The following is a 20,405-nucleotide window of genomic DNA, read 5'->3' as shown; positions in this document are numbered from 1 at the left end:
ATATGTATTGTCAAATTGAGGTTAAATCACATTTTTGTGACTTTGTGGTCCTCCGCTGGGATGTACACACATTTTCCCATTCTTCATCTGTCAAAGCAAGAGTACCTTCTCTTTCCCATTTGTCATTGAGTAGCTGTTCAGATTAGCAATGCTTTAATATCATTTAGATATTATTCCCATTGAAAGTACTGATTTATAAACCTTGAGCAAAATTTCCATCAGTTCTAATGGTCATTACTTTAAGACGTTTAAGAACAAATTAAACCAGTTACATTTAAAAGCACCGACAGTTTCCCCAGTCACACGGGGCACGAGCTGCACATACAGGGCATAGGCAGGTGGCATAGATAGGTGCTCATTTACATATTACTTTATACCAAGGCTGGATGGCAGTCTTTGGGTGCCAGGAGGGTCACACATTGATGTTCTTAGTATAAAGAGTCGACACAACAGAGCACAATGATACACAGTGACCATTTCAGACATTTTGCAGTTGCATTTATAAAGAATGCATCGCCATAATCTAATCCAAAAAAAAAAATAGTTTACGAGCTTCAAGGGTAAAACGGGCTTTATAAAGGTAAATAAACCCAAGCTTCAAATTTTTTGTGGGCAGACTATTAAAATAATACGTTATTTTTAAGATGATATGGTTTATCAATTACCATTGAACATAATTCACAAACAAGGAGCTTGCTTTGGCATTAAGGTGCAACATACAACAATATTATTTGATATTATATACACGATACAGATGCATCTCAAACATTATTTAAATCCTCCTGATTCCCATTTCAGCCCCTGCTCTGCTCGCTCCTCTTCAAAGGCGAGCCAACGCTAAAGACCCAAATGAACAACTTCTTCAAGCTGGGCCAGGAGGGAAAGTACCGGGTCTACCACAACCAGTACAGCACCAACACCCTGGCCCTGAACAAGCACCAGCACCGCGAGGACCACGACAAGAGGAGGCACCTGTCGCACAAGTTCAGCCTGACCACAGCCGCCGAGTTCAAGTGGAATGGAACCATCCACGGCTCGCGCTCCCTCACCGTGGCCACGCTCCGGCTCAACATCACCCAGCTCGAGACCAATGTGCCCGGGCCCTTCATGCACCCCAACTGGGCCGCACATAGGTAAAGCCAGAGCTGCACGTCATTTTCATTGGCTCTGTGCACAATGGAGCCGCTACTACCTGTCCTTTTCTATGTCTGTGGGGTTACGGCCGAGTCACGCTAAATGTATTAAAGGTCACGCAGTGGCCAGTGAGTTATGGATGGGTGTCACTGATATGTTAAAGACACTTCTGTTTAGAAGGGTACAGTAGAAAGGTGTACTAATGCTAATAATAAAGGTTAGCATTAGTTAAGCGCCGTGTGCTAGCTAGCGCGGCACTGTACACAGAGCAATGTTTATTTACTCGTTAGGACGCTGTTTTAAAATCAGTCAACTCTGCAGAACTGGTCAGACCACAATCTACATGCAGGAAAAGCCAAAAAGGTGTGAATGGGTGTGACATTCAGCTCGCCGTCATTTAGCTTCAGCGTTAAGTGTGTAGCTAATAAAAACTACTAACATGCATATTACAATTACCATTATTAAACAAAAGTTCATTTACTTTCAACATTTTTCTCCAGTTTATTTCCTCGACGCAGCACAAAGACAATGAAGCTCTAGTCGCTTTTACTTTCTGTTTTAACATACTGGAATATTTGGGTCTACGAGTTCTTCAAATGTTATATTAACTGTCATTTTAAAGGCTCGTCAGGACTTTGTAAGAACACATTTTGGAATGCGACCCTCAGTGATTACTCTGTGAAATAAGATCCAGAATCCAAAACATGTTCCAAAGGAGGCATTGGTTTAATTCAGTGGTCCCCAAACTTTTTGACTCGAGGGCCACATTGGGTTCTAAAATTTGGTTCTAAAACAGTGCCATCTCTTGGGGAAATGTGGGCATTACAGGCGAAAGGTCAAATAAACGGCCAGCCACAGTATCGTGAGTTTGAATCCCGACTCCGACATTTGCTGCATGTCCTCCTTTATCTCTCATCATTCCCCTTCCTTTCTTTCTCATTCCATCTACTGTCTAATAAAGCCTACGGCAAAAAAAAAAAAAAAAAAAAAAAAAATTTAATATAACTTGGACAAGCTTGGCGGGCCGGATTGAAAGGCCCAACGGGCCGGATGTGGCCCGCGGGCCGTAGTTTTGGGACCACTGGTTGAATTAGTTGAAGTTTGCATGTCCTGTAACTATTCTATAATATTATATCATCTTCTCAGGAACAATTGGAACAAGGCGGTCCAGATGTGCAGCAAGGCCCGGGAGTTTGCCTTAGCCTTGGCCATCCTGGAGTGTGCCATCAAACCTGTGGTCATGCTGCCCGTGTGGAAGGAGTCTCTGGGACACACTCAGTAAGTTGCACGTTTGTGTCTGTGTGTCTCTCTGTCTCTCTCTGTCTCTGTCTCTGTCTCTGTGTGTGTATACATATATTTACAGTAGAGACTTTATTTGTGTATGTTTCATGTTCTTTAGGCTGCATCGTATGACCTCTTTGGAGCGCGAGGAGAAGGAGAAGATGAAGAAGAGGGAGAAGAAGCTGGAGGATGAGGAGACTCTGCTGCAGGCCACGTGGGTCAAGTACACCATCCCCATCAAACATCAGGTAAGGCGATACTGTCGTGAACTGGTGTTGTAATAAACCATACGTGGCACTCATTTATGGTGACATTTTGTTACATTTACAGCATGTTTCTTAGTTTAACATGCCCTGATTCCCCCCCAAAAATAATGTAACAATAGAGATGGCTCAAATGGACTGCGGAGTCACAAACATTTTAGAACATGTTCCTAGAGGTCTAATTATCTTGCTTAAATAATTGCGGTCTATTATTGTGGCCTCAGATTGTGACTACTCTTCCAGCCGTAGACCATGTTTTATTTTTAAAACATGATCTCAGCAATGTTTTCAACTCTAATCTTAATAAAACCTAAACAGTTCTAAATAGTTAAAATAAACAGTTGGATAAGTGCTTCTCACCCTCTTCCTCAAATAGTAATCGAGTAGTAAAAGATGCATATAACTGAACATAAAAATACATGTATACTAACTTTTGATAATTGTGCCTGACTGAACCATGGTCACAGGTGATGTTCCAAACAAGAGAAGAAAATACTACTTATCCAATAGAAAAATCATTAACTTAAAGGGATTGTACCAGATTTATTTTCATATGATAAAGAAATATTGTCTTGCCGCAGTAAAAGTTGCTCTTGGGGTCAAAATCAGACCGCTGTGTGCTGTCTGTATCGAATTATAGAGCGTTTTTATCAGTCGTGAACCAGGAAGTGCATTAATACAGTTGTAGAAGGTGAAAATTGAACAAATTACTATGAATATTTAGCATGTTTGTACAACTGTCATATTTGATAGGTATGGAAGCAGAAGGGTGAGGAGTACAGGGTGACGGGATACGGAGGCTGGAACTGGGTCAGCAAGACTCGAGTGCCCCGCTTTCTGCCCAGACTGCCCGGCAACACCAACGTCAACTACCGCAAAGAGCTAGAGGGTACGGACAATGTTTCTGAAGTGCATCTCTCTGAATGACTGCGCTCTGAATGGTTTTGTGTTTGTTTTACCTGACTGCAGCTAAAGCCAAGCAAAACGCTGCAAAGAAAAAGGCAGTGAAAAGTGAAAAGCGGACCGGACAAAAAGAAGATAAGGGACAAGCCTCTAGCGCTGTGGAGCCTCAGAAGACCTCAACTGAAGATGCACCGAACTCCAAAGAGAAGGAGGAGCAGAAGGACGAGGCCATGGTGGAGGAGCAGAAGGAGGAGCAGAAGGACGGGGCCATGGTGGAGGAGCAGAAGGACGGGGCCATGGTGGAGGAGCAGAAGGACGGGGCCATGGTGGAGGAGCAGAAGGATGGGGCCATGCCGAAGGACGTGGCCATGGTTGAGGTGGAGGAGCAGAAGGACGGTGAAAAGATGGAGGTGGAGGAGCAGAAGAACGGGGAAAAGGTGGAGACGAAGAAAGGGGTGGAAAAAATGGAGGTGGAGCCTTCAGAAAACTCAACTCCAGCTGAAGAAAAAGGTGAGAGTAATCTTAACCTTAGATTTAGACAGTTCTACTTTCAATCAACAAACAAATGATCTCATTAAAAGGCACATGGTGCACGGTGGCAAAGGCGGTTAGCGCTCTTGCCTCCCAAGAAGGAGATCATGGGTTCGATGACCAGACCAACATCACATGATCTCTCTGGGTGGAGTCTGCATGTTCTCCCCGTGTTACCGTGGGTTCTCTCCGGGTTCTCCGGCTCCTCCCACCGTCCAAAGACATACATGTGTTAGGCAAAATTGGTAACTCTAAATTGGCCCTAGTGAATGAATGTGAGAGTGAACTGTCTGTAATGTCTATGTCTCTGTGTTTGCCCTGTGACGAGTTGGCCACTGTCCAGGATGTACCCCGCCTAAGGCCCAAAGTCACTGGGATAGGCTCCAGTCACCCGCGACCCCGAAAGGGAACAAGCGGTAGAAGATGGATGGATAGAACTTCTCTCCGTTTATTTTCCCGGCTGCTGCATCAACTGCCACATAAACCTTCACCATTGTGATAATAGTAAAGAGTGCGATATCATTAATGAAGTTTTGGGCCACTTTGAACCGTGTTTCGTCATAAATCAAAGCAGAAAAACTCCGGGGCTTGTATGGGGAGACACGGGAGCCTAGAGCTGCGAGGAGCCGGGGGGAAGTGGGCGGCAGGCGGGAGGGTGAGCTTGCCCTTATGACGCGGTCTTGCACCCACCCCCCGTCAGTTTGGAGATTCGCGGAAAGGAGATAGTCTGTAATATAGCTAAAAACTGCGGGAATCAATCAAAAAAACACTCGGGGTACATATATGAAGCACAAAAAGCAATGTAAGAAGATTAAAATCTCTGAAAAGTCGATTTTTTGTTATGGGACCTTTAAGTGTAAAGGCAGAGGAACTACAAGTTATTTGTAACATTTTGGACCAATAGCAAATACTTTTCTTTACTGTGCAAGCATAAAACAACCTGTTTTACATTTAGCATTTATAGCTTTGACTAAAATACACTTCCTCAATGTCATATAATGCCTATAAACTTCTAAAACATTTCTATACCTGACAGTTTATCATACCTCAAATAAAAATATATTTTCGTGTTGACTAAATGATGTATTATGGCATTTTCATTGACTAAAACAAGAACTATTTGACAGAATCTGTATTAAAACTGAGAAGAATTTTAGTCTTAGACTAAAATTATTGTTTTAACTTTTCTAAAACTGTGTCCAAAATTACTACAACTGAATCTTTTACAAAATGACAACTAAAATTGACTCAAGTTGAAACTAATTGAATACATTTTAAACCATGAATATTCAATGAATGAATCGTTGCATCTTCATCCAAACTTGCCTAAAATGCTTTGCCTTCTATTTTATGCAGAGCAGTTGACGTTCTTACTTGATGTAGTTGACATTTGACCACATTCCCACAGGTAAAACTGAAGCTCCTCCCTCTGACCACCCTGCGAGCTCCGAGCCGGTCCTCAGCGCCCAGCCCAAGGAGGAGGAGGAATCCAAGCCCTACTACGACGTGGTCAACGTGAGCCAGGGCTTCCAGCTGCGCACGGCCTACAAGAAAAAGGTCAAGCCCTCCAGACTGGACTCGCTGCTGGAGCGCCGCGTCAAGCAGTTCACCTACGAGGAGAAAGCCCGGCTGGAACGAATCAGACAGGTTACGCTCACATCCAAACTCATAACATCCAAACTGGGCACTGCGGTCAAAAGTGAACCCACACATCAGCCCACAGTGACCCCTAGTGTCAAAGAGGAGGAGGTCGTGCAAGTTAAAGATCATGTAGTGAAGAAACTCAACTTTGAGCCTGAGCAAGAAGTCAAAAACGATCATGAGACACAAGTGAAATCAGGAAACGGCGAGGAATCTAAAGCTCAAGTCAACGGAGAATCAATATCAGGAAAAAATAATGGAATATCTGAAACCACAGACTCGAATGAAATCCACACACTGTCAGATAATGGGAAGAAAAGGCCTTTTGAAGATGTTGAGCAAGACGACACGAGCACCTCGTTGCAAGTAAACGGGAAAGACACTGTCGCTAACATGAAATCGGACGAGCAAGAAGACGGAGTCAAAGAGCTGGCAAAAGAAACGATCAAATCTTTAATGAACGGAAACCTGTGTCAAAACGACGCACATCCGCCGCCCAGTAAAATCCCCAAGTTGGACAACCACGTGACAGAAGGACAGAAAGAAGTAAAGGATAATACTAAAAATACTGCTAATACTTCTACAGATGATGCTAGCAAGCCCACAGTCCCAGCCGCTCCCGCACCTCCCGCCTCCCAAAAGGCCAAGTCGGGAGGAGCGCCCGCCACAGCCAGCGCCATGATCAGAAAAGAGTACGCCACGAGGGAACGGGTGAGTCTCCAAAAGTTCGCCAAGGGCAAGAAGCTCCGCTCGGGGACCGCGCTGCCGTCCTACCGCAAGTTCGTGACCAAGAGCAGCAAGAAGAGCATTTTCGTGCTGCCCAACGACGACCTGAAGAGGCTGGCGAGGAGGGGCGGGTTTAGGGAAGTGCCCATCTTTAACTACAACGCCAAGCCAGCGCTGGACATATGGCCCTACCCATCGCCACGCCCCACGTACGGGATGACCTGGAGGTACGACCTGCTGTACTGTAAGAATGTTGAGTAGGTCTGCACAGTGGCGGAAAGTACAAAAGTATAAGTACTAAGTAGTCATGTTTAGGTATCGTTAAGATTATTATCATTTTTTACAATGGATGCTTTTTAGTTTTACTTCACTACATTTGAGAGCAGGTATCTGTACTTTCTACTCCACTATGATTTTGTACTGTACTGAAAGGTAGAAAGTACTTTTCATATCATTTGAGGGTTTGTTTTTGCACGTTTGTCGTAACATGAAGGTTCAAGTTCAAGCCCGAACTTTGATCCAACAAAAATATACACATACAATTCATTAGTTTTATTTACTTTTGACCAAAAATGTGTCTTTGTTAAAATGACTTTAACTGCTTTTGAAATCTGTGAGAAATACTTACAGTACATTTTAAAAATCAATACTTTTCCGTCAGTGCAATTATATATTCACTTGATGAATATACCTTCTTTCTTTTCATTATATGTATTTCTTAAAACTTTTTTATTGTCTTTGCCATAATGAAGATCAAGTTGGAATTTTGCACAATTCTTCTGCTTCAAATTGACTTCATATTTTTTGATAATGACGGTCGCTTTATGACTCGTAGGTACCGTCTCCAAACGGTGAAGTCTCTGGCCGGGGTGAGTCTGATGCTGAGACTGCTCTGGGCCTGTCTTCGATGGGACGACATGGGAGTCAAACCCTCCGCGGCTGTCGGGACCACCCGGAAAGGTTTGCCCCCCCCCCATAGAGATTCTACCTACACCAATGTTTACCCATGATGCATTTTGAAGCTCAGTGGGATGTAAATGCAGAAAGCAATTCGCAGTGCTTTATTATAAGATATTCCTTTTATTGTTCACACATGGGGAAATTTCATTGTTATAGATACAGAGGAAAAGAACACTCATAATAGAAGAACTCTTATTAACAAAAACTCTTATAAACAGAAACTCCTATAGACAAAACCTCATTTCCTAATAAGGAATGGAGGGGAAAAATAAAGATAAAAATAAAATAAAAACAGTTAGCTTAAGACAAGATAATACTAATGGTAAAATAAACTAAATAAATTAAATGAATTATAAGCACTTCAATATTTATGGACACCTGGCAAATGCAGTCGAGCATTATCCTGAGAGTAGTGTGCACTTTGACACTTTCACTACAGTTTTCTCGCCACATTTTGTCGTGCATTCACACTAAAGGTCTGAATGTCCTTTTAGAAACGACAGAGACCGACATCATCACCACGGAGATTATAAAGCGCAGAGACGTGGGGCCTTTCGGGATCTGCTCCGAGTACTGCATCAGGAAGATCATCTGCCCTCTGGTGAGCCGGGACACCTCCAAAGGTACGGCGGCGTTTCACTTCCCGAGCGTCAGAGCCCATTCAGTCGTCTCTGAGCGGATCTTAAACGGTGTGCGCTTGCTTGTGTTTGGAACAGAAACGCCCACTCCACAGAGGAAGGGCCTGCGCTCCAGTGCCCTCAGGCCCAAGAAGCAGCAGCCAGCCAAACAGTCTGGGCCCGTCGCCATGGAGACCTGGATCCCTGAGGAGGAGCTGGAGCTGTGGGAGATCAGAGCCTTTGCAGAGAGGTCCGTGCTAATGTCTTCTGTCTGCACTACGTATGACCAGTGGCAACTCCACCATTACAAGGGCTTTTGCTAAAAGACAAAAGTGTTTCCTCAGCATTAGTTTACTCAAAGTTTATTTAGTATTTTTATATATTTATTTTTGATTGATTCTTGAATGTTTGAGAAATCCTGCTACTGAGGCTCGAGTGCTAAGAAAATTCCTGTTTGCACCTACCCCCTATCCCCGCCTACATCCCTGTACTTAGTTTTAGATCAATATTGCGTTGAATGTGTGTTTTTTGTATGTATTTTATCTCTGTATCTCTGTGTTTGTAGAGTGGACAGGGAGAAGGCACAAGGAGCAGACCCCTCCAAGATCGGGGCCTCTCTGAAGACCGTGGAGGAGGTCAAGGCCCACCTGGAGAATCAACTCAAACAGGCCAGACTGGCAGCTCAGCAGGTTTGCACTCCTGCAGTTTGCAGCATTTGTAATGTAGGGATTCTCTTTTTTGACATGGTACAGTTCAATGAAATTGTATAATGTGGTATATGTATGCGTTTACTATCGGTCACAGAGATTGATGGTAAATGGGAGGAGGGCTCACTCTGTGGTCAGGATTGCAAAATATCAGACAAGCTTGATAGAAAACGCAGCTCGTCTTTGGTCGTACGATGGTTCTACGTTTAATCGTGGTTTGTGTCTCACTTTGAGACTGAAAACCCAATCTTTTATTGCAGAGCTTCCAGAAATGTTGAGATTTAACAATGGGTTCAGTAGAATTTTGGGATTATATTGTATATTTCCCCTGTTGAACATGTGTTATGTATTTGTTTGTATCATAGAAACGACTGGAGCAGCAGAGACTTCTGACCACAGCCAGCACCCCCACCACAGCCACAGCGTCCCCCTCCTTCACCCCCGTGTCCAGCCCTGCCTCCACCACCACCTCCACAAGCTCCAGCACCCCTCTGTCCACGCTCCAGAGGACGGGACTGGTCACACCCGCTACTAAGATGGTCCTGGCCTCCAAACTGGGCTCTCCGGCCCCCTTCCAGCAGGACAAGAACTTTGAGCAGTCCTACATGTCCTGGGTCAAGCAGGGACAGAACAGCAGCAGCAGTGGGACAGGTACATGGGGGGGGGCAGGGGGCCAAGTCTGTGTGTCCATGTTGACCAGTATTATGGACCAGATTTGATTCATCAGATTTGTTTGAATTGTTATTGCTCTGAATTTCAAATGCTATAATTTGTGAGACATTTTCACTGTTATTTGCTGTTTAAAAAATCACAATGATAAAATATATATTAAAAAATCACAATGATGACACACATTTTCCACAGTCTAAAATTGATCATGATGATAATCTTCTTAGCACTTTTTTATCATACCAAGACATTAGCAGTCAATCCGAAGTGAGTGTATTCAACTTTGTAACAACCAGGACATGTTAAAGAGACAATCTAATATGTCAGAACTGGCCTCATCAAAACATCTGTCCTTAACTGTAAACCCCGCCCACATTAGAGCACGTCAATCTTTTTCCTGTGAATTTGACACTCTGAATTTAAACATTTCTCAGCATTTAAACAGATGATCTTTTTTATTCCATGGCTGAAGCCAATTCTGATTTTTGGCCTGCTCTGTACAGATAACCAGAAGGTCACCAGTATCTTCCCATCGGGGCCCCCCGCCAACATGAGGACGTACAGCACATTACACCCGACAACAGGCAACATGAACCTTAGAGCAAGCGCCGGTACAACTCCTCAGACACAGGTTATTTGTGCGATGACTCAATACATTTTCTTGCCGAATGGTGAATAGTTTCACTCTGAAGTTAACTCTGCTGTTTTTCCAGGCCGTTACTGCAGCAGGTCCAACACAAGCCGGCCCGCCCACCCAACCGGCTCCTACAGGCGCAGCGCTGGTCAAAGGTCCACCACAAGGTCTGCCACGTTTATATATTCATAATACAACACAGGGCAGCAAGATGAATCACAATAACGTTTCAATTACGACTTGAATGGACGCAATTAGCAAATCACAAAGACTGCTGTTTATGAAGTAGTATCATGTCTTATTCTGCATAAATTGTAACTAATGGCCCTAGTACAATATGTGTTTGTATCCACATGTACTAAAATAAACATGTGTCCTTCAGGCCAAGCCCCGCCGGCCCCTCCCTCTCCCACCACGGCTGCAGGACAGACTCCCACGGCCCCTCAGACCCCCAGGCCTCAGCAGGGACAGGTCAAACTGACCATGGCCCAGCTCATGCAGCTCACACAGAGCGCTCAGGTAAACCAATGGCCAGAAATCAAATGGTTCATAATTGTTTTTTTCCCTAAAGTGAATATGATCTTAATTTACTGTTGCCCCAATTTAGATCTTGTCAGTTTGACTAGAAAAAAGTTCTAATTCTATGTACCACAGTTATGGAACTGCAAAACTTCAGAGGGCCGTAAGAGACGGCAGAGTTCTTGTTTTGTACAACCTTCATTTAGATGCAGAGGTGGAAGAACTACTGCATTTTGTACAGATCCAGGAGCAAACACACAAAATAAAAAGTAGTAAAATAATAATAATAAGTAAAATAAAAATACACAAAAAATTGACTTCAGTAAAAGTATTTTCATACAAATAAAAAATGTTTAGACTAAAAACTGAACGTACTTGACATAGATTTTGGAACTATTAAGAGTTAAATGTAGTGTGCTTGATTAAGAATTTTGCTGATTTCTGGCAACAAAAGCGACTCATCTCAATGTACACCAGGACTTGAACTCAAAAGAAATATATCTCAATAAAGATGCTAACCCCTAAAAAACAGATACCTTATTTTCCGCAATATAAGGTGCACTTAAAAGCCTTTAATTTTGTCAAAAAACAGTGCTCCATATAATCCTGTGCGCTTTATAGTCCGGTGCGCCTTATATATGAAAAATGAAAATAGACCATTCATTGACAGCGCGCCTTATTATCCAGTTCGCCCTATAGTGCGGAATATACGGTATCTTTTTTCAAAAGTGAAGTCAAAGTAAAAATGATCCACTGTAAAATGTACTTAAAGTAAAGTACAGATAAATAATATACTCGAGTACAGAACGTTTACTTTCTGCCACTCTTCAGATGTTGAAGAACATTTGCCATAACCTCTCATGTCGCTCGTCTGCTGCAGGAAGGAAACCCGGGTCTGACTGTGGTGATCCAGGGCCAGGGCCAGACCCAGGGCCAGCTACAGATCGTGCCCCATGGAGTGACCATCATCCCCGGGCCGGGTCAGCAGCTGATGCAGGCTGCCATGCCCAACGGCCAAGTCCAGCGCTTCCTCTTCACGCCCCTGCCGCCGTCCTCCCCAACCGCCGCCACAACCACCTCCACCGCAGCCATTTTCCCCAAACCCACCCCCGCCATGGCCTCCCAAACCCCCGTACCCATACAGCCACGCCCACCCGCACCCGTCCAGACCACTTTCTCTGCCTTGGCCCAAACGCAAATGTCCGCTCCCCTCCCTACCCCGATTTCACCCCCTATCCTGCCCGCTCAAGCTCCTATTACTTCTACCCCCATTCCACCCAAAATGGCCCCTCAAATACACACGGCCCCTCCAATTTCAGCCCCCTCTCTCACTACACAACCCCAATTACAAAGGGCGCTTCCTGCTCCGATCCAGACAATGTCCCAGCTCCCCACGACGACGCAGACTTTGACCCCGAGCGCGCTGCTCTCCCCGGCCGTTTCCCCATCGGCGATTCAACACCCAAATCTCTCCCCGACCGCTCTGTCGACGCTCATCAGACCGCCGACCCAAATTCTAACCCCGTCGCAGGAACTTCTGCAAACAGTTCCTGCCCAAGTCACTTCACACCCCGGAATCTCACAACAAATCTCACCCATAAGACCCCCGGCCCTCGCGGTGCAGAGTTTTACCCAGGTCGTAGCCTCCTCGGCGACCACGCTCCCGCCGAACGTCCCCGTCCCCACGCCCGCCCTCGCCCCGGTGTCGTCTCCGCTCATGGGGGTGATGCAGGCGGCCGTCCCCTCGCCAGCCAGAGCCCAGGTACAGGCCTTTGCCCGGGCTCCGTTTCACGCCGCTGCGGCCAGTGCTGTGGTTACCCCGGTTACTGCCACATCCACAACGCCCTCAGTGCCAGGTACAGTGCTTAGGAAAACCATCTATTAACACATGATTAAATATGTGTTGTAATTCATTGCAAGGAAAAGAGATTTGTCACTGTATTGTATGAAAAAGTGAACTCATGTCATGTCCCAGTCTACAGCGGCTAAAAGAACTCAGTTTGATATAAAGCTACAAGCTGAAAATGATCATGACCAAATAGAAAAATATCTATATTTTTCTGGTTTCTCTATACCTGACACAGAAATTCTGAACATAGTTGTGTTTAAATAAAGTGTAAAGTTTGTACTGTGGAACTGCAAAGAGAGACAGTCTATCAAACTAAACTATGAACTGATCGAACTCTCATTTCTCCATTTTCTAACCTGTGAAGTGGGTGTTTATGTCAAATCCAAAATCTGTCTACCTCTGCTCACTCTCTGTTCTTTCATCTTAAACTATCAAAAAAACGGCTACATTCCTCAAGCATGTAACCAGCATTATGAAAATAAAACTTTGTGAATGACAAATCAAGTTATTTAGTAATTTAATGTGATATAAACGGATAAATAAAAAGCACTTTACATTTTGATTTACTATTCTGGCGTATGCTTTGAATTGAAATTACTTTGTCACCATTATTATTTTATAATTATATATTTTATGTCCTAAAAAAGCCTTTCAATATAACAAAGGTGTCCGATAAAGCAGTGTCATATATTGATCACACGGCTGAGGCTGCTCTTGGCTGATGAAACTGCACCAGTCTGAAGAGTCTGTGCCGGTTCACAGCTCTGATGTCATTGCACAGTGGTTAGTGCTCTTGCCCCTCAGACAGAAGGTTGTGAGATCGATTCCCACCTTTAGAGTTATGTTGTTAGATTTTAAATTACCAACTAGTTCACAAACGGCGCATATATTATAATTGTTAACAAATTTTACATTTTGATAATAAAAGATTGAAAACGTTGACATCCCACCCAATTGTTGGACACCATTTTCAGATCCTCTATTTGTTTAGTTACAGGTGTTTTTTTTTTGTTTCTTTGTTAAGAAATTCCTTGGAAAAACAGTTTGAAACCATACTGGAGAGTTCTACACATTCTTACATAGTGCACATTTAAAACAGTTTGCTTAATTTACTCTTCTTTCACTATGAAACCAATCTGGACGACTGAGGGATTACACGGACACTTTTTGATCATATCGCGCCTTCTTAACTTTAATAACTTGTATAATCTGGTCTGATTGCAGTTCTGACGGGACAGCGAGCTCCACTTCCACCCCGACCCTGGACCGCGGCCCAGACCCCAGCACTTCAGCCAGTCCAGCAGGCCAGCGTCCCTCTGCCCATCACCACGCCCTCACTCGCCCCTCAGCCTCAAACACAACCTCCCACCGCGTTCTCCATGCAGCAGGTCACCCACGTTCCTGTCTCACAACTCCCAGTTTCCCCAATTCAAGCGCATCAGATCCCACACTCCCAAATAACCACCACGCACATTCAGCCCCCTCAGCTTCCTGTCTCCCCGACGATTCAACGCGCATTAATCCCCTCCTCTCAGCTCCAGGCGTCACTGCTTCCCGTCTCCCAAATTCAAGCGCATTCGCAAATTTCCCAAGTAGCAACCACACAAATTCAGTCGCCTCAACTTCCGACGCAAATCCAATCGCCTCAGCTTCCTGTGTCCCCAATTCAAGGCGCTTTAATCCCCACCTCGTCGCTTCCCGTGTCCCGAATTTCGGTTTCCCAACTCCAAGCGCATCAAATTCCGCCTTCGCAAGTTTCCCAAGTTACAACCACGTCCATCCAGTCTCAAAGCACATTAGTTCCCACTTGTCAGCTCTCCGTCTCACAGATCCCAGCGCCTCCACTGGCCGTAACCCAAATTCCGGTTTCTCACATTCAGGTATCGCAATCTCAAGCTCCCGCCCAAATTTCCGTGGCTCAAATGCCGTCCACGCAAAGCCACATTTCCACCATCCCCATCTCCCAGCTTTCCCACATCCAATCTCCCCAAATTCCCGTTCAAACGTCGTCGCAAATCCCAGTGTCGTCCGTGGCGATGCACATAAAGGGTTTACCGGTATCGACGGTCATGACTACAGTGGGGCAAACTCATCTCCAAGTCCACACCACCACCGCCGGCTCGGCTCAGGCCCCGGCCCAGCTCCGCGCCCAGATCCAGGTGCAGAATTTTGGCCAAGTTCAACAAATCCAACAGCTGCAAAACCAAGCACAAGGCCAGATCCACCCGCAGGTCCGCGTCCAGTTCCAGCCCCGGCCACAGCTTCAGCCGACCACACAGGTCCAGACACCAGTCCACTGTTTATGCTTTTAGTGTTCTAGGCTTCATTAAGTGTTTTCATCTTTTTATATATGGTTTTCTGTCATGTTCCTTCATCAAGAATACAAAATAACCACTTTTAACTATTTGAAATGGCCATTGACCCTATGACACTGGCTCTGAAGTGTCAATACATATTTTACTTTGCTTTTGACGCCACAATATCAATCTATTCACCATCAATACACAACACTAACAGTTAACCCAATATACAAATAACAAACAGAAAATACGTTGATAAGAAGAATTATTATATGTAATAGCAGACCATTTCATTTGTTTTCCAGGTGCAGTTTCAAAACCAAACCCTCCCACAGGTCCAGAGTCCCACTCGGATCCAGCCTCAGTTCCAGTCCCAGGTCCAGGCCGTGCCCCAGGTCCCCCCTCAGACCCAGCTCCACGGGCCGGTCCAAGTCCACATCCAGCAACAGCAGCAGCAGCAGCAGCAGCAGCCAGGCCAAGCACAAGCACAAGCTCCTGCCTCTCCCCAGGTCCTGCCCCAATCGCCCCCTGTCCAGGCTAAGCTCCAGGTGCAGTTCCAGCCCCAGAGCTCGCCCGGGGTGCCAGGTCAGATCCAGGTCCAGTCGCCCATCCGTCACCAGCTCATCACCGTCCCGGGACTGCAGCAGCCCGTGCAGCTCCTGTCCGCCCTGCCGCCCCACGTGGCGGCCCAGATCCAGGCTCAGATCCAGGCCCAGGCGCAGCAGCAGGGCGGGGCGGTCCCACAGCAGATCAAACTACAGCTCCCCATTCAGATCCAGACAGCAGGGGGCGCTATTCAGAACATGGTGACTATCCAGGCCCCGGCCACAGTACAAGAGCAGCTACAGAGAATGCACCAACAACAACAACAGCAGCAGCAGCAGCCGCCGCTTCAGCAGCAAACGCCAACGCCACCAAAGAAGAAGAAACACAGCGAGAGCAAAAGGGACAAAGAGCACCACCTACAGGTCGCCAGCGCCAGGGACAGCCTCCACAACAAGGTGAGCCTGATGCTGACGGACACGTGGTGTTGGATGTACGGGTGAATACTGGTACAGACAAAAATGCAATTAGTAATAGAAATGGGTCCATTGACTTCCTGTTCTGATAAGCCATACTTATAGTAGTCATAGTGACATTTCACTGTAACAAGCAGCAGATTGTCTTTATATGTTTTTCATTTTTATTGGCTATGTGACGTTTCTGAATCCTGCATATCACTCGGGTCTTCATTTGTCAAACAATCACAATCACAGGGATGCGGGCATGAGGGTAGGTGAAAACAGGAGTTTTCTGAGCATTCAAGCTTTAGTTGCAGGACAATAAATTATTCAACATGCATAAATCAGATCAGATTATTAAAACCAAAGTTTCAGAATTTGTACAGGAAATAAAAATGTGGAATCTGTGCGTTTAACTGGATGATACTGTGTAGATCACATGCTTGAAACTTGTAAAGTCATACAAGTCTGCAAAAGTAATGTTGAGCAAAATTTGTATTATTTAAAAATGAAAAGATATGCGGTGTAATTTTCTAGGACAGACCTTCTCAAAGTGTGGGGCGCGCCTGTTTTGGGGGTGTGAGACATTTGGAGAAACGTGCACATTACGCGGGACAGATGTGTTTTGAGCAACAGAAAAGCGCCCAGTGCCAACACAGGGTTACTCTCTAAATAAGAGAGAGCAGAAGAGGAGAGCCCCTCCTCTGTCCTTCCTCTGTCCCTCCTCTGTCCCTCCTCTGTCCCTCTTCTGTCCCTCCTCTGTCCCTCCTCTGTCTCTCCTCTGTCCCTCCTCTGTCCCTTCTCTGTCCCTCCTCTGTCCCTCCTCTGTCTCTCCTCTGTCCCTCCTCTGTCCCCCCTCTGTCTCTCCTCTGTCCCTCCTCTGTCTCTCCTCTGTCCCTCCGCTGTCTCTCCTCTTTCCATCCTCTGTCTCTTCTCTGTCTCTCCTCTGTCTCTCCTGTACCTCTCCTGTACCTTCTGTCTCTCCTGTCCCTCCTCTGTCTCTCCGGTCCCTCCACTGTCTCTTGTCTTTTCATCCTCTGTCCCTCCTCTGTCTCTCCTGTCCCTCCTCTGTCTCTCCTCTGTCTCTCCTCTGTCTCTCCTCTGTCCCTCCTCTGTCCCTCCTCTGTCCATCCTCTGTCCATCCTCTGTCCATCCTCTGTCTCTCCTCTGTCTCTCCTCTGTCTCTCCTCTGTCTCTCCTCTGTCCATCCTCTGTCTCTCCTCTGTCCCTCCTCTGTCCCTCCTCTGTCCCTCCTCTGTCCATCCTCTGTCTCTCCTCTGTCCCTCCTCTGTCTCTCCTCTGTCCCTCCTCTGTCTCTCCTCTGTCCCTCCTCTGTCTCTCCTCTGTCCATCCTCTGTCTCTCCTGTCCCTCCTCTGTCTCTCCTCTGTCCCTCCTCTGTCCATCCTCTGTCCCTCCTCTGTCCATCCTCTGTCCCTCCTCTGTCTCTCCTCTGTCTCTCCTCTGTCCATCCTCTGTCTCTCCTCTGTCTCTCCTCTGTCCATCCTCTGTCCCTCCTCTGTCTCTCCTCTGTCCATCCTCTGTCTCTCCTCTGTCCCTCCTCTGTCCCTCCTCGTCGCTTTTATTTTGGTAACTTCCTGTGTGACCAGAAGTTACAGTGAAACTAAAATCTACTTAAGAGTCAAAGAAAAGACGCAAAGTAAAGTAAGCCACGGTTAACGGTCGACATGGGAACGGAATCAATAATAAATTAATTCAGTAAGCGGCTAGTTAGTCTTTAGAACAAGTGCTCACTTCTCTCCATGTTTACAGTTGATTTACAATATAATGATTACATGCGGAAAACACTCAAATCTACATGAACTGTTCTCCTGCAGGTGGCAATCAAGAACTCTGCTGCAGAACTGTTGAAGCAGAAGAAATCTCTGGCAGCTGCTGAGCGGGAAGAGAACCAGAGGTAGATGAACTTGATTGTCACTTTTTCAAAACATGGGTTCAAAATAACACAATATTCTATCTTCAGTTATACAAAAAAAATGTACTAACCTTGTACTAACTTGAATGTGGCGTGTCTGCAGAATGATAGTGTGCAACCAGGTGATGAAGTTCCTCCTGGACAAGATTGAGAAGGACGAGAAGCAGGCGGCTAAGAAGAGAAAGAAGGAGGAGGTGGTGGAGCAGAAGCGCTCCAAGCAGAACGCCTCCAAACTGACGGCGCTACTATACAAGCACAAGGAGCAGCTCAAGGCCGAGATCCTCAAGAAGAGAGCCCTGCTGGACAAGGAGCTGCAGCTGCAAGTCCAGGTACCACTCCACCCACCGTGTTCTCCACCCACCGTGTTCTCCGCCCACCGTGTTCTCCACCCACCGTGTTCTCCGCCCACCGTGTTCTCCGCCCACCGTGCTCTCCGCCCACCGTGCTCTCCGCCCACCGTGCTCTCCGCCCACCGTGCTCTCCGCCCACCGTGCTCTCCGCCCACCGTGCTCTCCGCCCACCGTGCTCTCCGCTGACAAAATGACCATCACAAATGTTGAAACTTGTCATTGGCCATATGATCACATATTTTTGGGTTAAATAATGGCATCACTTTCTGGAGATTTTGTGAAAAAAAAAAACGAAAGAAATGAACTTTGTGTCTGTTTTTGTTTCCTGTGAATAGGCCCTTTAGTTACAGAGGGATGAACATTAACAAATCTGCTATCTGACAGTTAAACAGCTAATTCTACCACACTAAATAACTCCCAATAATGAGAATATAGCAATGATGTAAAACTGTAAAAAAAATTATCTTTATAAAGTGTTTTTCATACAAAGATGTACCATAGTGCTTTTAAAAGTAATCCCACCCAAACTCCCTCACGACTGGCTGACCCAACACAACCCAACAACAACACAACACAACATTGTTGATTCATTTCTCCCTGTGGCCCTCAGAGGCAACTGTTGTTGTGATTTTGGGCCTTACAAAAATAAATTGATTTGATTTGATTTGAACCCACGGTCACACGTCTGCCCCACATCCACACACACAACACTTTCACTCCCTCACACACAGTATAAACTATGCACAATGGGCTGAGTGCGGATGAACCAGTTGAGAAAGCACCATGGAGCACAGGACAGTAAACTCATTCAATACAGATTAGTTTAGAAATGGAATAAAACTGCAACATGAATGAATCAAAAATAGCAAGCCTAACATATGTGGCTCTTCTTCTGCATGTCTGTTCCAGGAGGAGCTTCGTCGGGACATCGCACGTCTCCAGAGAGAGCGAGAAAAGGCCCGCGCCGCCATCGCCCAGGCCGCCGCCGCCGCCACGGTCAAAGCCGCAGCAGCAGCAGCCTCTGTCACCGCCGTCTCTCACCCCGTCGCCCACACCCCGCACCCTGCGACCCCCACACCGCACCCTGCCCACAGCGCCCCGCACCCGCCCGCACCCCCCTCGTCCTCCTCTTCCTCCTCCTCGCCTCACAAACGCAAAAGAGAGGAGGAGCGGGAGAGGGACAAGAGCCGCGACAAGTACAGGCACCACGACAAAGACAAGAAACGGGAGAGGGACAAAGAGCGGGACAAACACCGGGACCAAGAGAGAGACAGGGAGAGGGAAAGGGACAGGGAGAGGGACCGGCATCGAGAACACGACCACGGCTCGTCTAAACACAAGAAGAAAAAGAAGCAGTCTACCTCAAAGGAGCACAAGAAGGACAACAAGCTGTACTGTGTTTGCAAGACTCCCTACGACGAGTCCAAGTAAGAGACTGCTTTTAAATCCATCTATAATCATCAGACTCATTTTAAGCATTTCTGCCTCAAATCAAATTCATTACATTAACATGTCAGGGGTAAGCTAGCTTTTGTGTATTTCCCTATGATAATTCCTCCTCTGCTGTCAGTAGAAGAAGTGCTAAACTATCCCCAATCCTGATGAGGGAACGCCTCATAGATATAAAGTCATTTGTATGTTCAGCAGATACACTATTTTATTCTAAACAATATACCAAAGCAAAGGTTCAAAAGCAGGTTTAGAGGACAATTTTTTAAAATTCCACTTATTGAAAAGTCAGATAGTTAACGTATAATACCACAAATTACGGGTCGGCGTTACTGACAAATTTATATTTTCTCAATGACCGTATTTAGATTATATTATTGCAATCTATTAGAAATGTGCTGAAATATCTAAGTACAAATACAAACGTTAAGTATGTAACTACGGTTCTATGAATCCCCAATGAGTGCAGGAAACATTCAGGGCTTCAGCACCGCCCACCGACCACGGTCAAATGGCCCAGCAGTTTCAGGAACCGCGGCACTGCCATATAGCCTCATGGCTAACCCTAACCTTAACCCTGACCCTAACCCTGACCCTAACCTTAACCCTGACCCTAACCTTAACCCTGACCCTGACCCTAACCGGCGCGGTCTAAAACGGCGTGGTCAAATAGCGCAGCAGTTTCAGGAGCCGCGGCACAAAATAACATGTCAGTTTCGGCCGCGCGCCGCGGCTCTGTAGACACTCCCTAAAATAAAGTACAGTAAAAAGTACAGAAATATCACAAGAACAATCATTTATAGTTATTAGCTCTGTTCTTGAGTACCTTTTAGTTTGGCATCTCAAAATGCATTTGGATCTTCGTTTCCCCAATACTTGCTGAGTTTTTGCGCCATCTAATGACTGCAGAAGGAATTACTCAGTTTAACTAAGTTTG

At 45.8% G+C, this 20,405-nt stretch overlaps 1 protein-coding gene across 1 annotated transcript in view; it reads left to right on the top strand.

Annotated features, from left to right (window-relative positions):
* Window positions 1–20,405, top strand: part of LOC140357896 (nucleosome-remodeling factor subunit BPTF-like) — a 36,745-nt gene that overhangs the window by 11,171 nt on the left and 5,169 nt on the right. The window contains exons 7-27 of the mRNA XM_072442451.1: window positions 799–1,133; window positions 2,281–2,412; window positions 2,534–2,663; window positions 3,432–3,567; window positions 3,648–3,907; window positions 3,959–4,091; window positions 5,521–6,706; window positions 7,315–7,439; window positions 7,934–8,062; window positions 8,156–8,306; window positions 8,622–8,745; window positions 9,129–9,414; window positions 9,936–10,063; window positions 10,146–10,233; window positions 10,449–10,585; window positions 11,466–12,441; window positions 13,659–14,713; window positions 15,040–15,735; window positions 17,572–17,651; window positions 17,773–17,998; window positions 18,929–19,446. Coding sequence (XP_072298552.1) covers window positions 799–1,133; window positions 2,281–2,412; window positions 2,534–2,663; window positions 3,432–3,567; window positions 3,648–3,907; window positions 3,959–4,091; window positions 5,521–6,706; window positions 7,315–7,439; window positions 7,934–8,062; window positions 8,156–8,306; window positions 8,622–8,745; window positions 9,129–9,414; window positions 9,936–10,063; window positions 10,146–10,233; window positions 10,449–10,585; window positions 11,466–12,441; window positions 13,659–14,713; window positions 15,040–15,735; window positions 17,572–17,651; window positions 17,773–17,998; window positions 18,929–19,446 — 7,031 coding nt within the window. The remainder of the gene's footprint in view (window positions 1–798; window positions 1,134–2,280; window positions 2,413–2,533; window positions 2,664–3,431; window positions 3,568–3,647; window positions 3,908–3,958; window positions 4,092–5,520; window positions 6,707–7,314; window positions 7,440–7,933; window positions 8,063–8,155; window positions 8,307–8,621; window positions 8,746–9,128; window positions 9,415–9,935; window positions 10,064–10,145; window positions 10,234–10,448; window positions 10,586–11,465; window positions 12,442–13,658; window positions 14,714–15,039; window positions 15,736–17,571; window positions 17,652–17,772; window positions 17,999–18,928; window positions 19,447–20,405) is intronic.

This window comes from Eucyclogobius newberryi, unplaced genomic scaffold (assembly GCF_026437365.1).
Source record: "Eucyclogobius newberryi isolate DKJ021-1_F unplaced genomic scaffold, fEucNew1.0.hap1 SCAF_13, whole genome shotgun sequence".
Lineage (NCBI taxonomy): Eukaryota > Metazoa > Chordata > Actinopteri > Gobiiformes > Gobiidae > Eucyclogobius > Eucyclogobius newberryi.
This window is presented reverse-complemented; position numbering and strand designations above follow the sequence as displayed.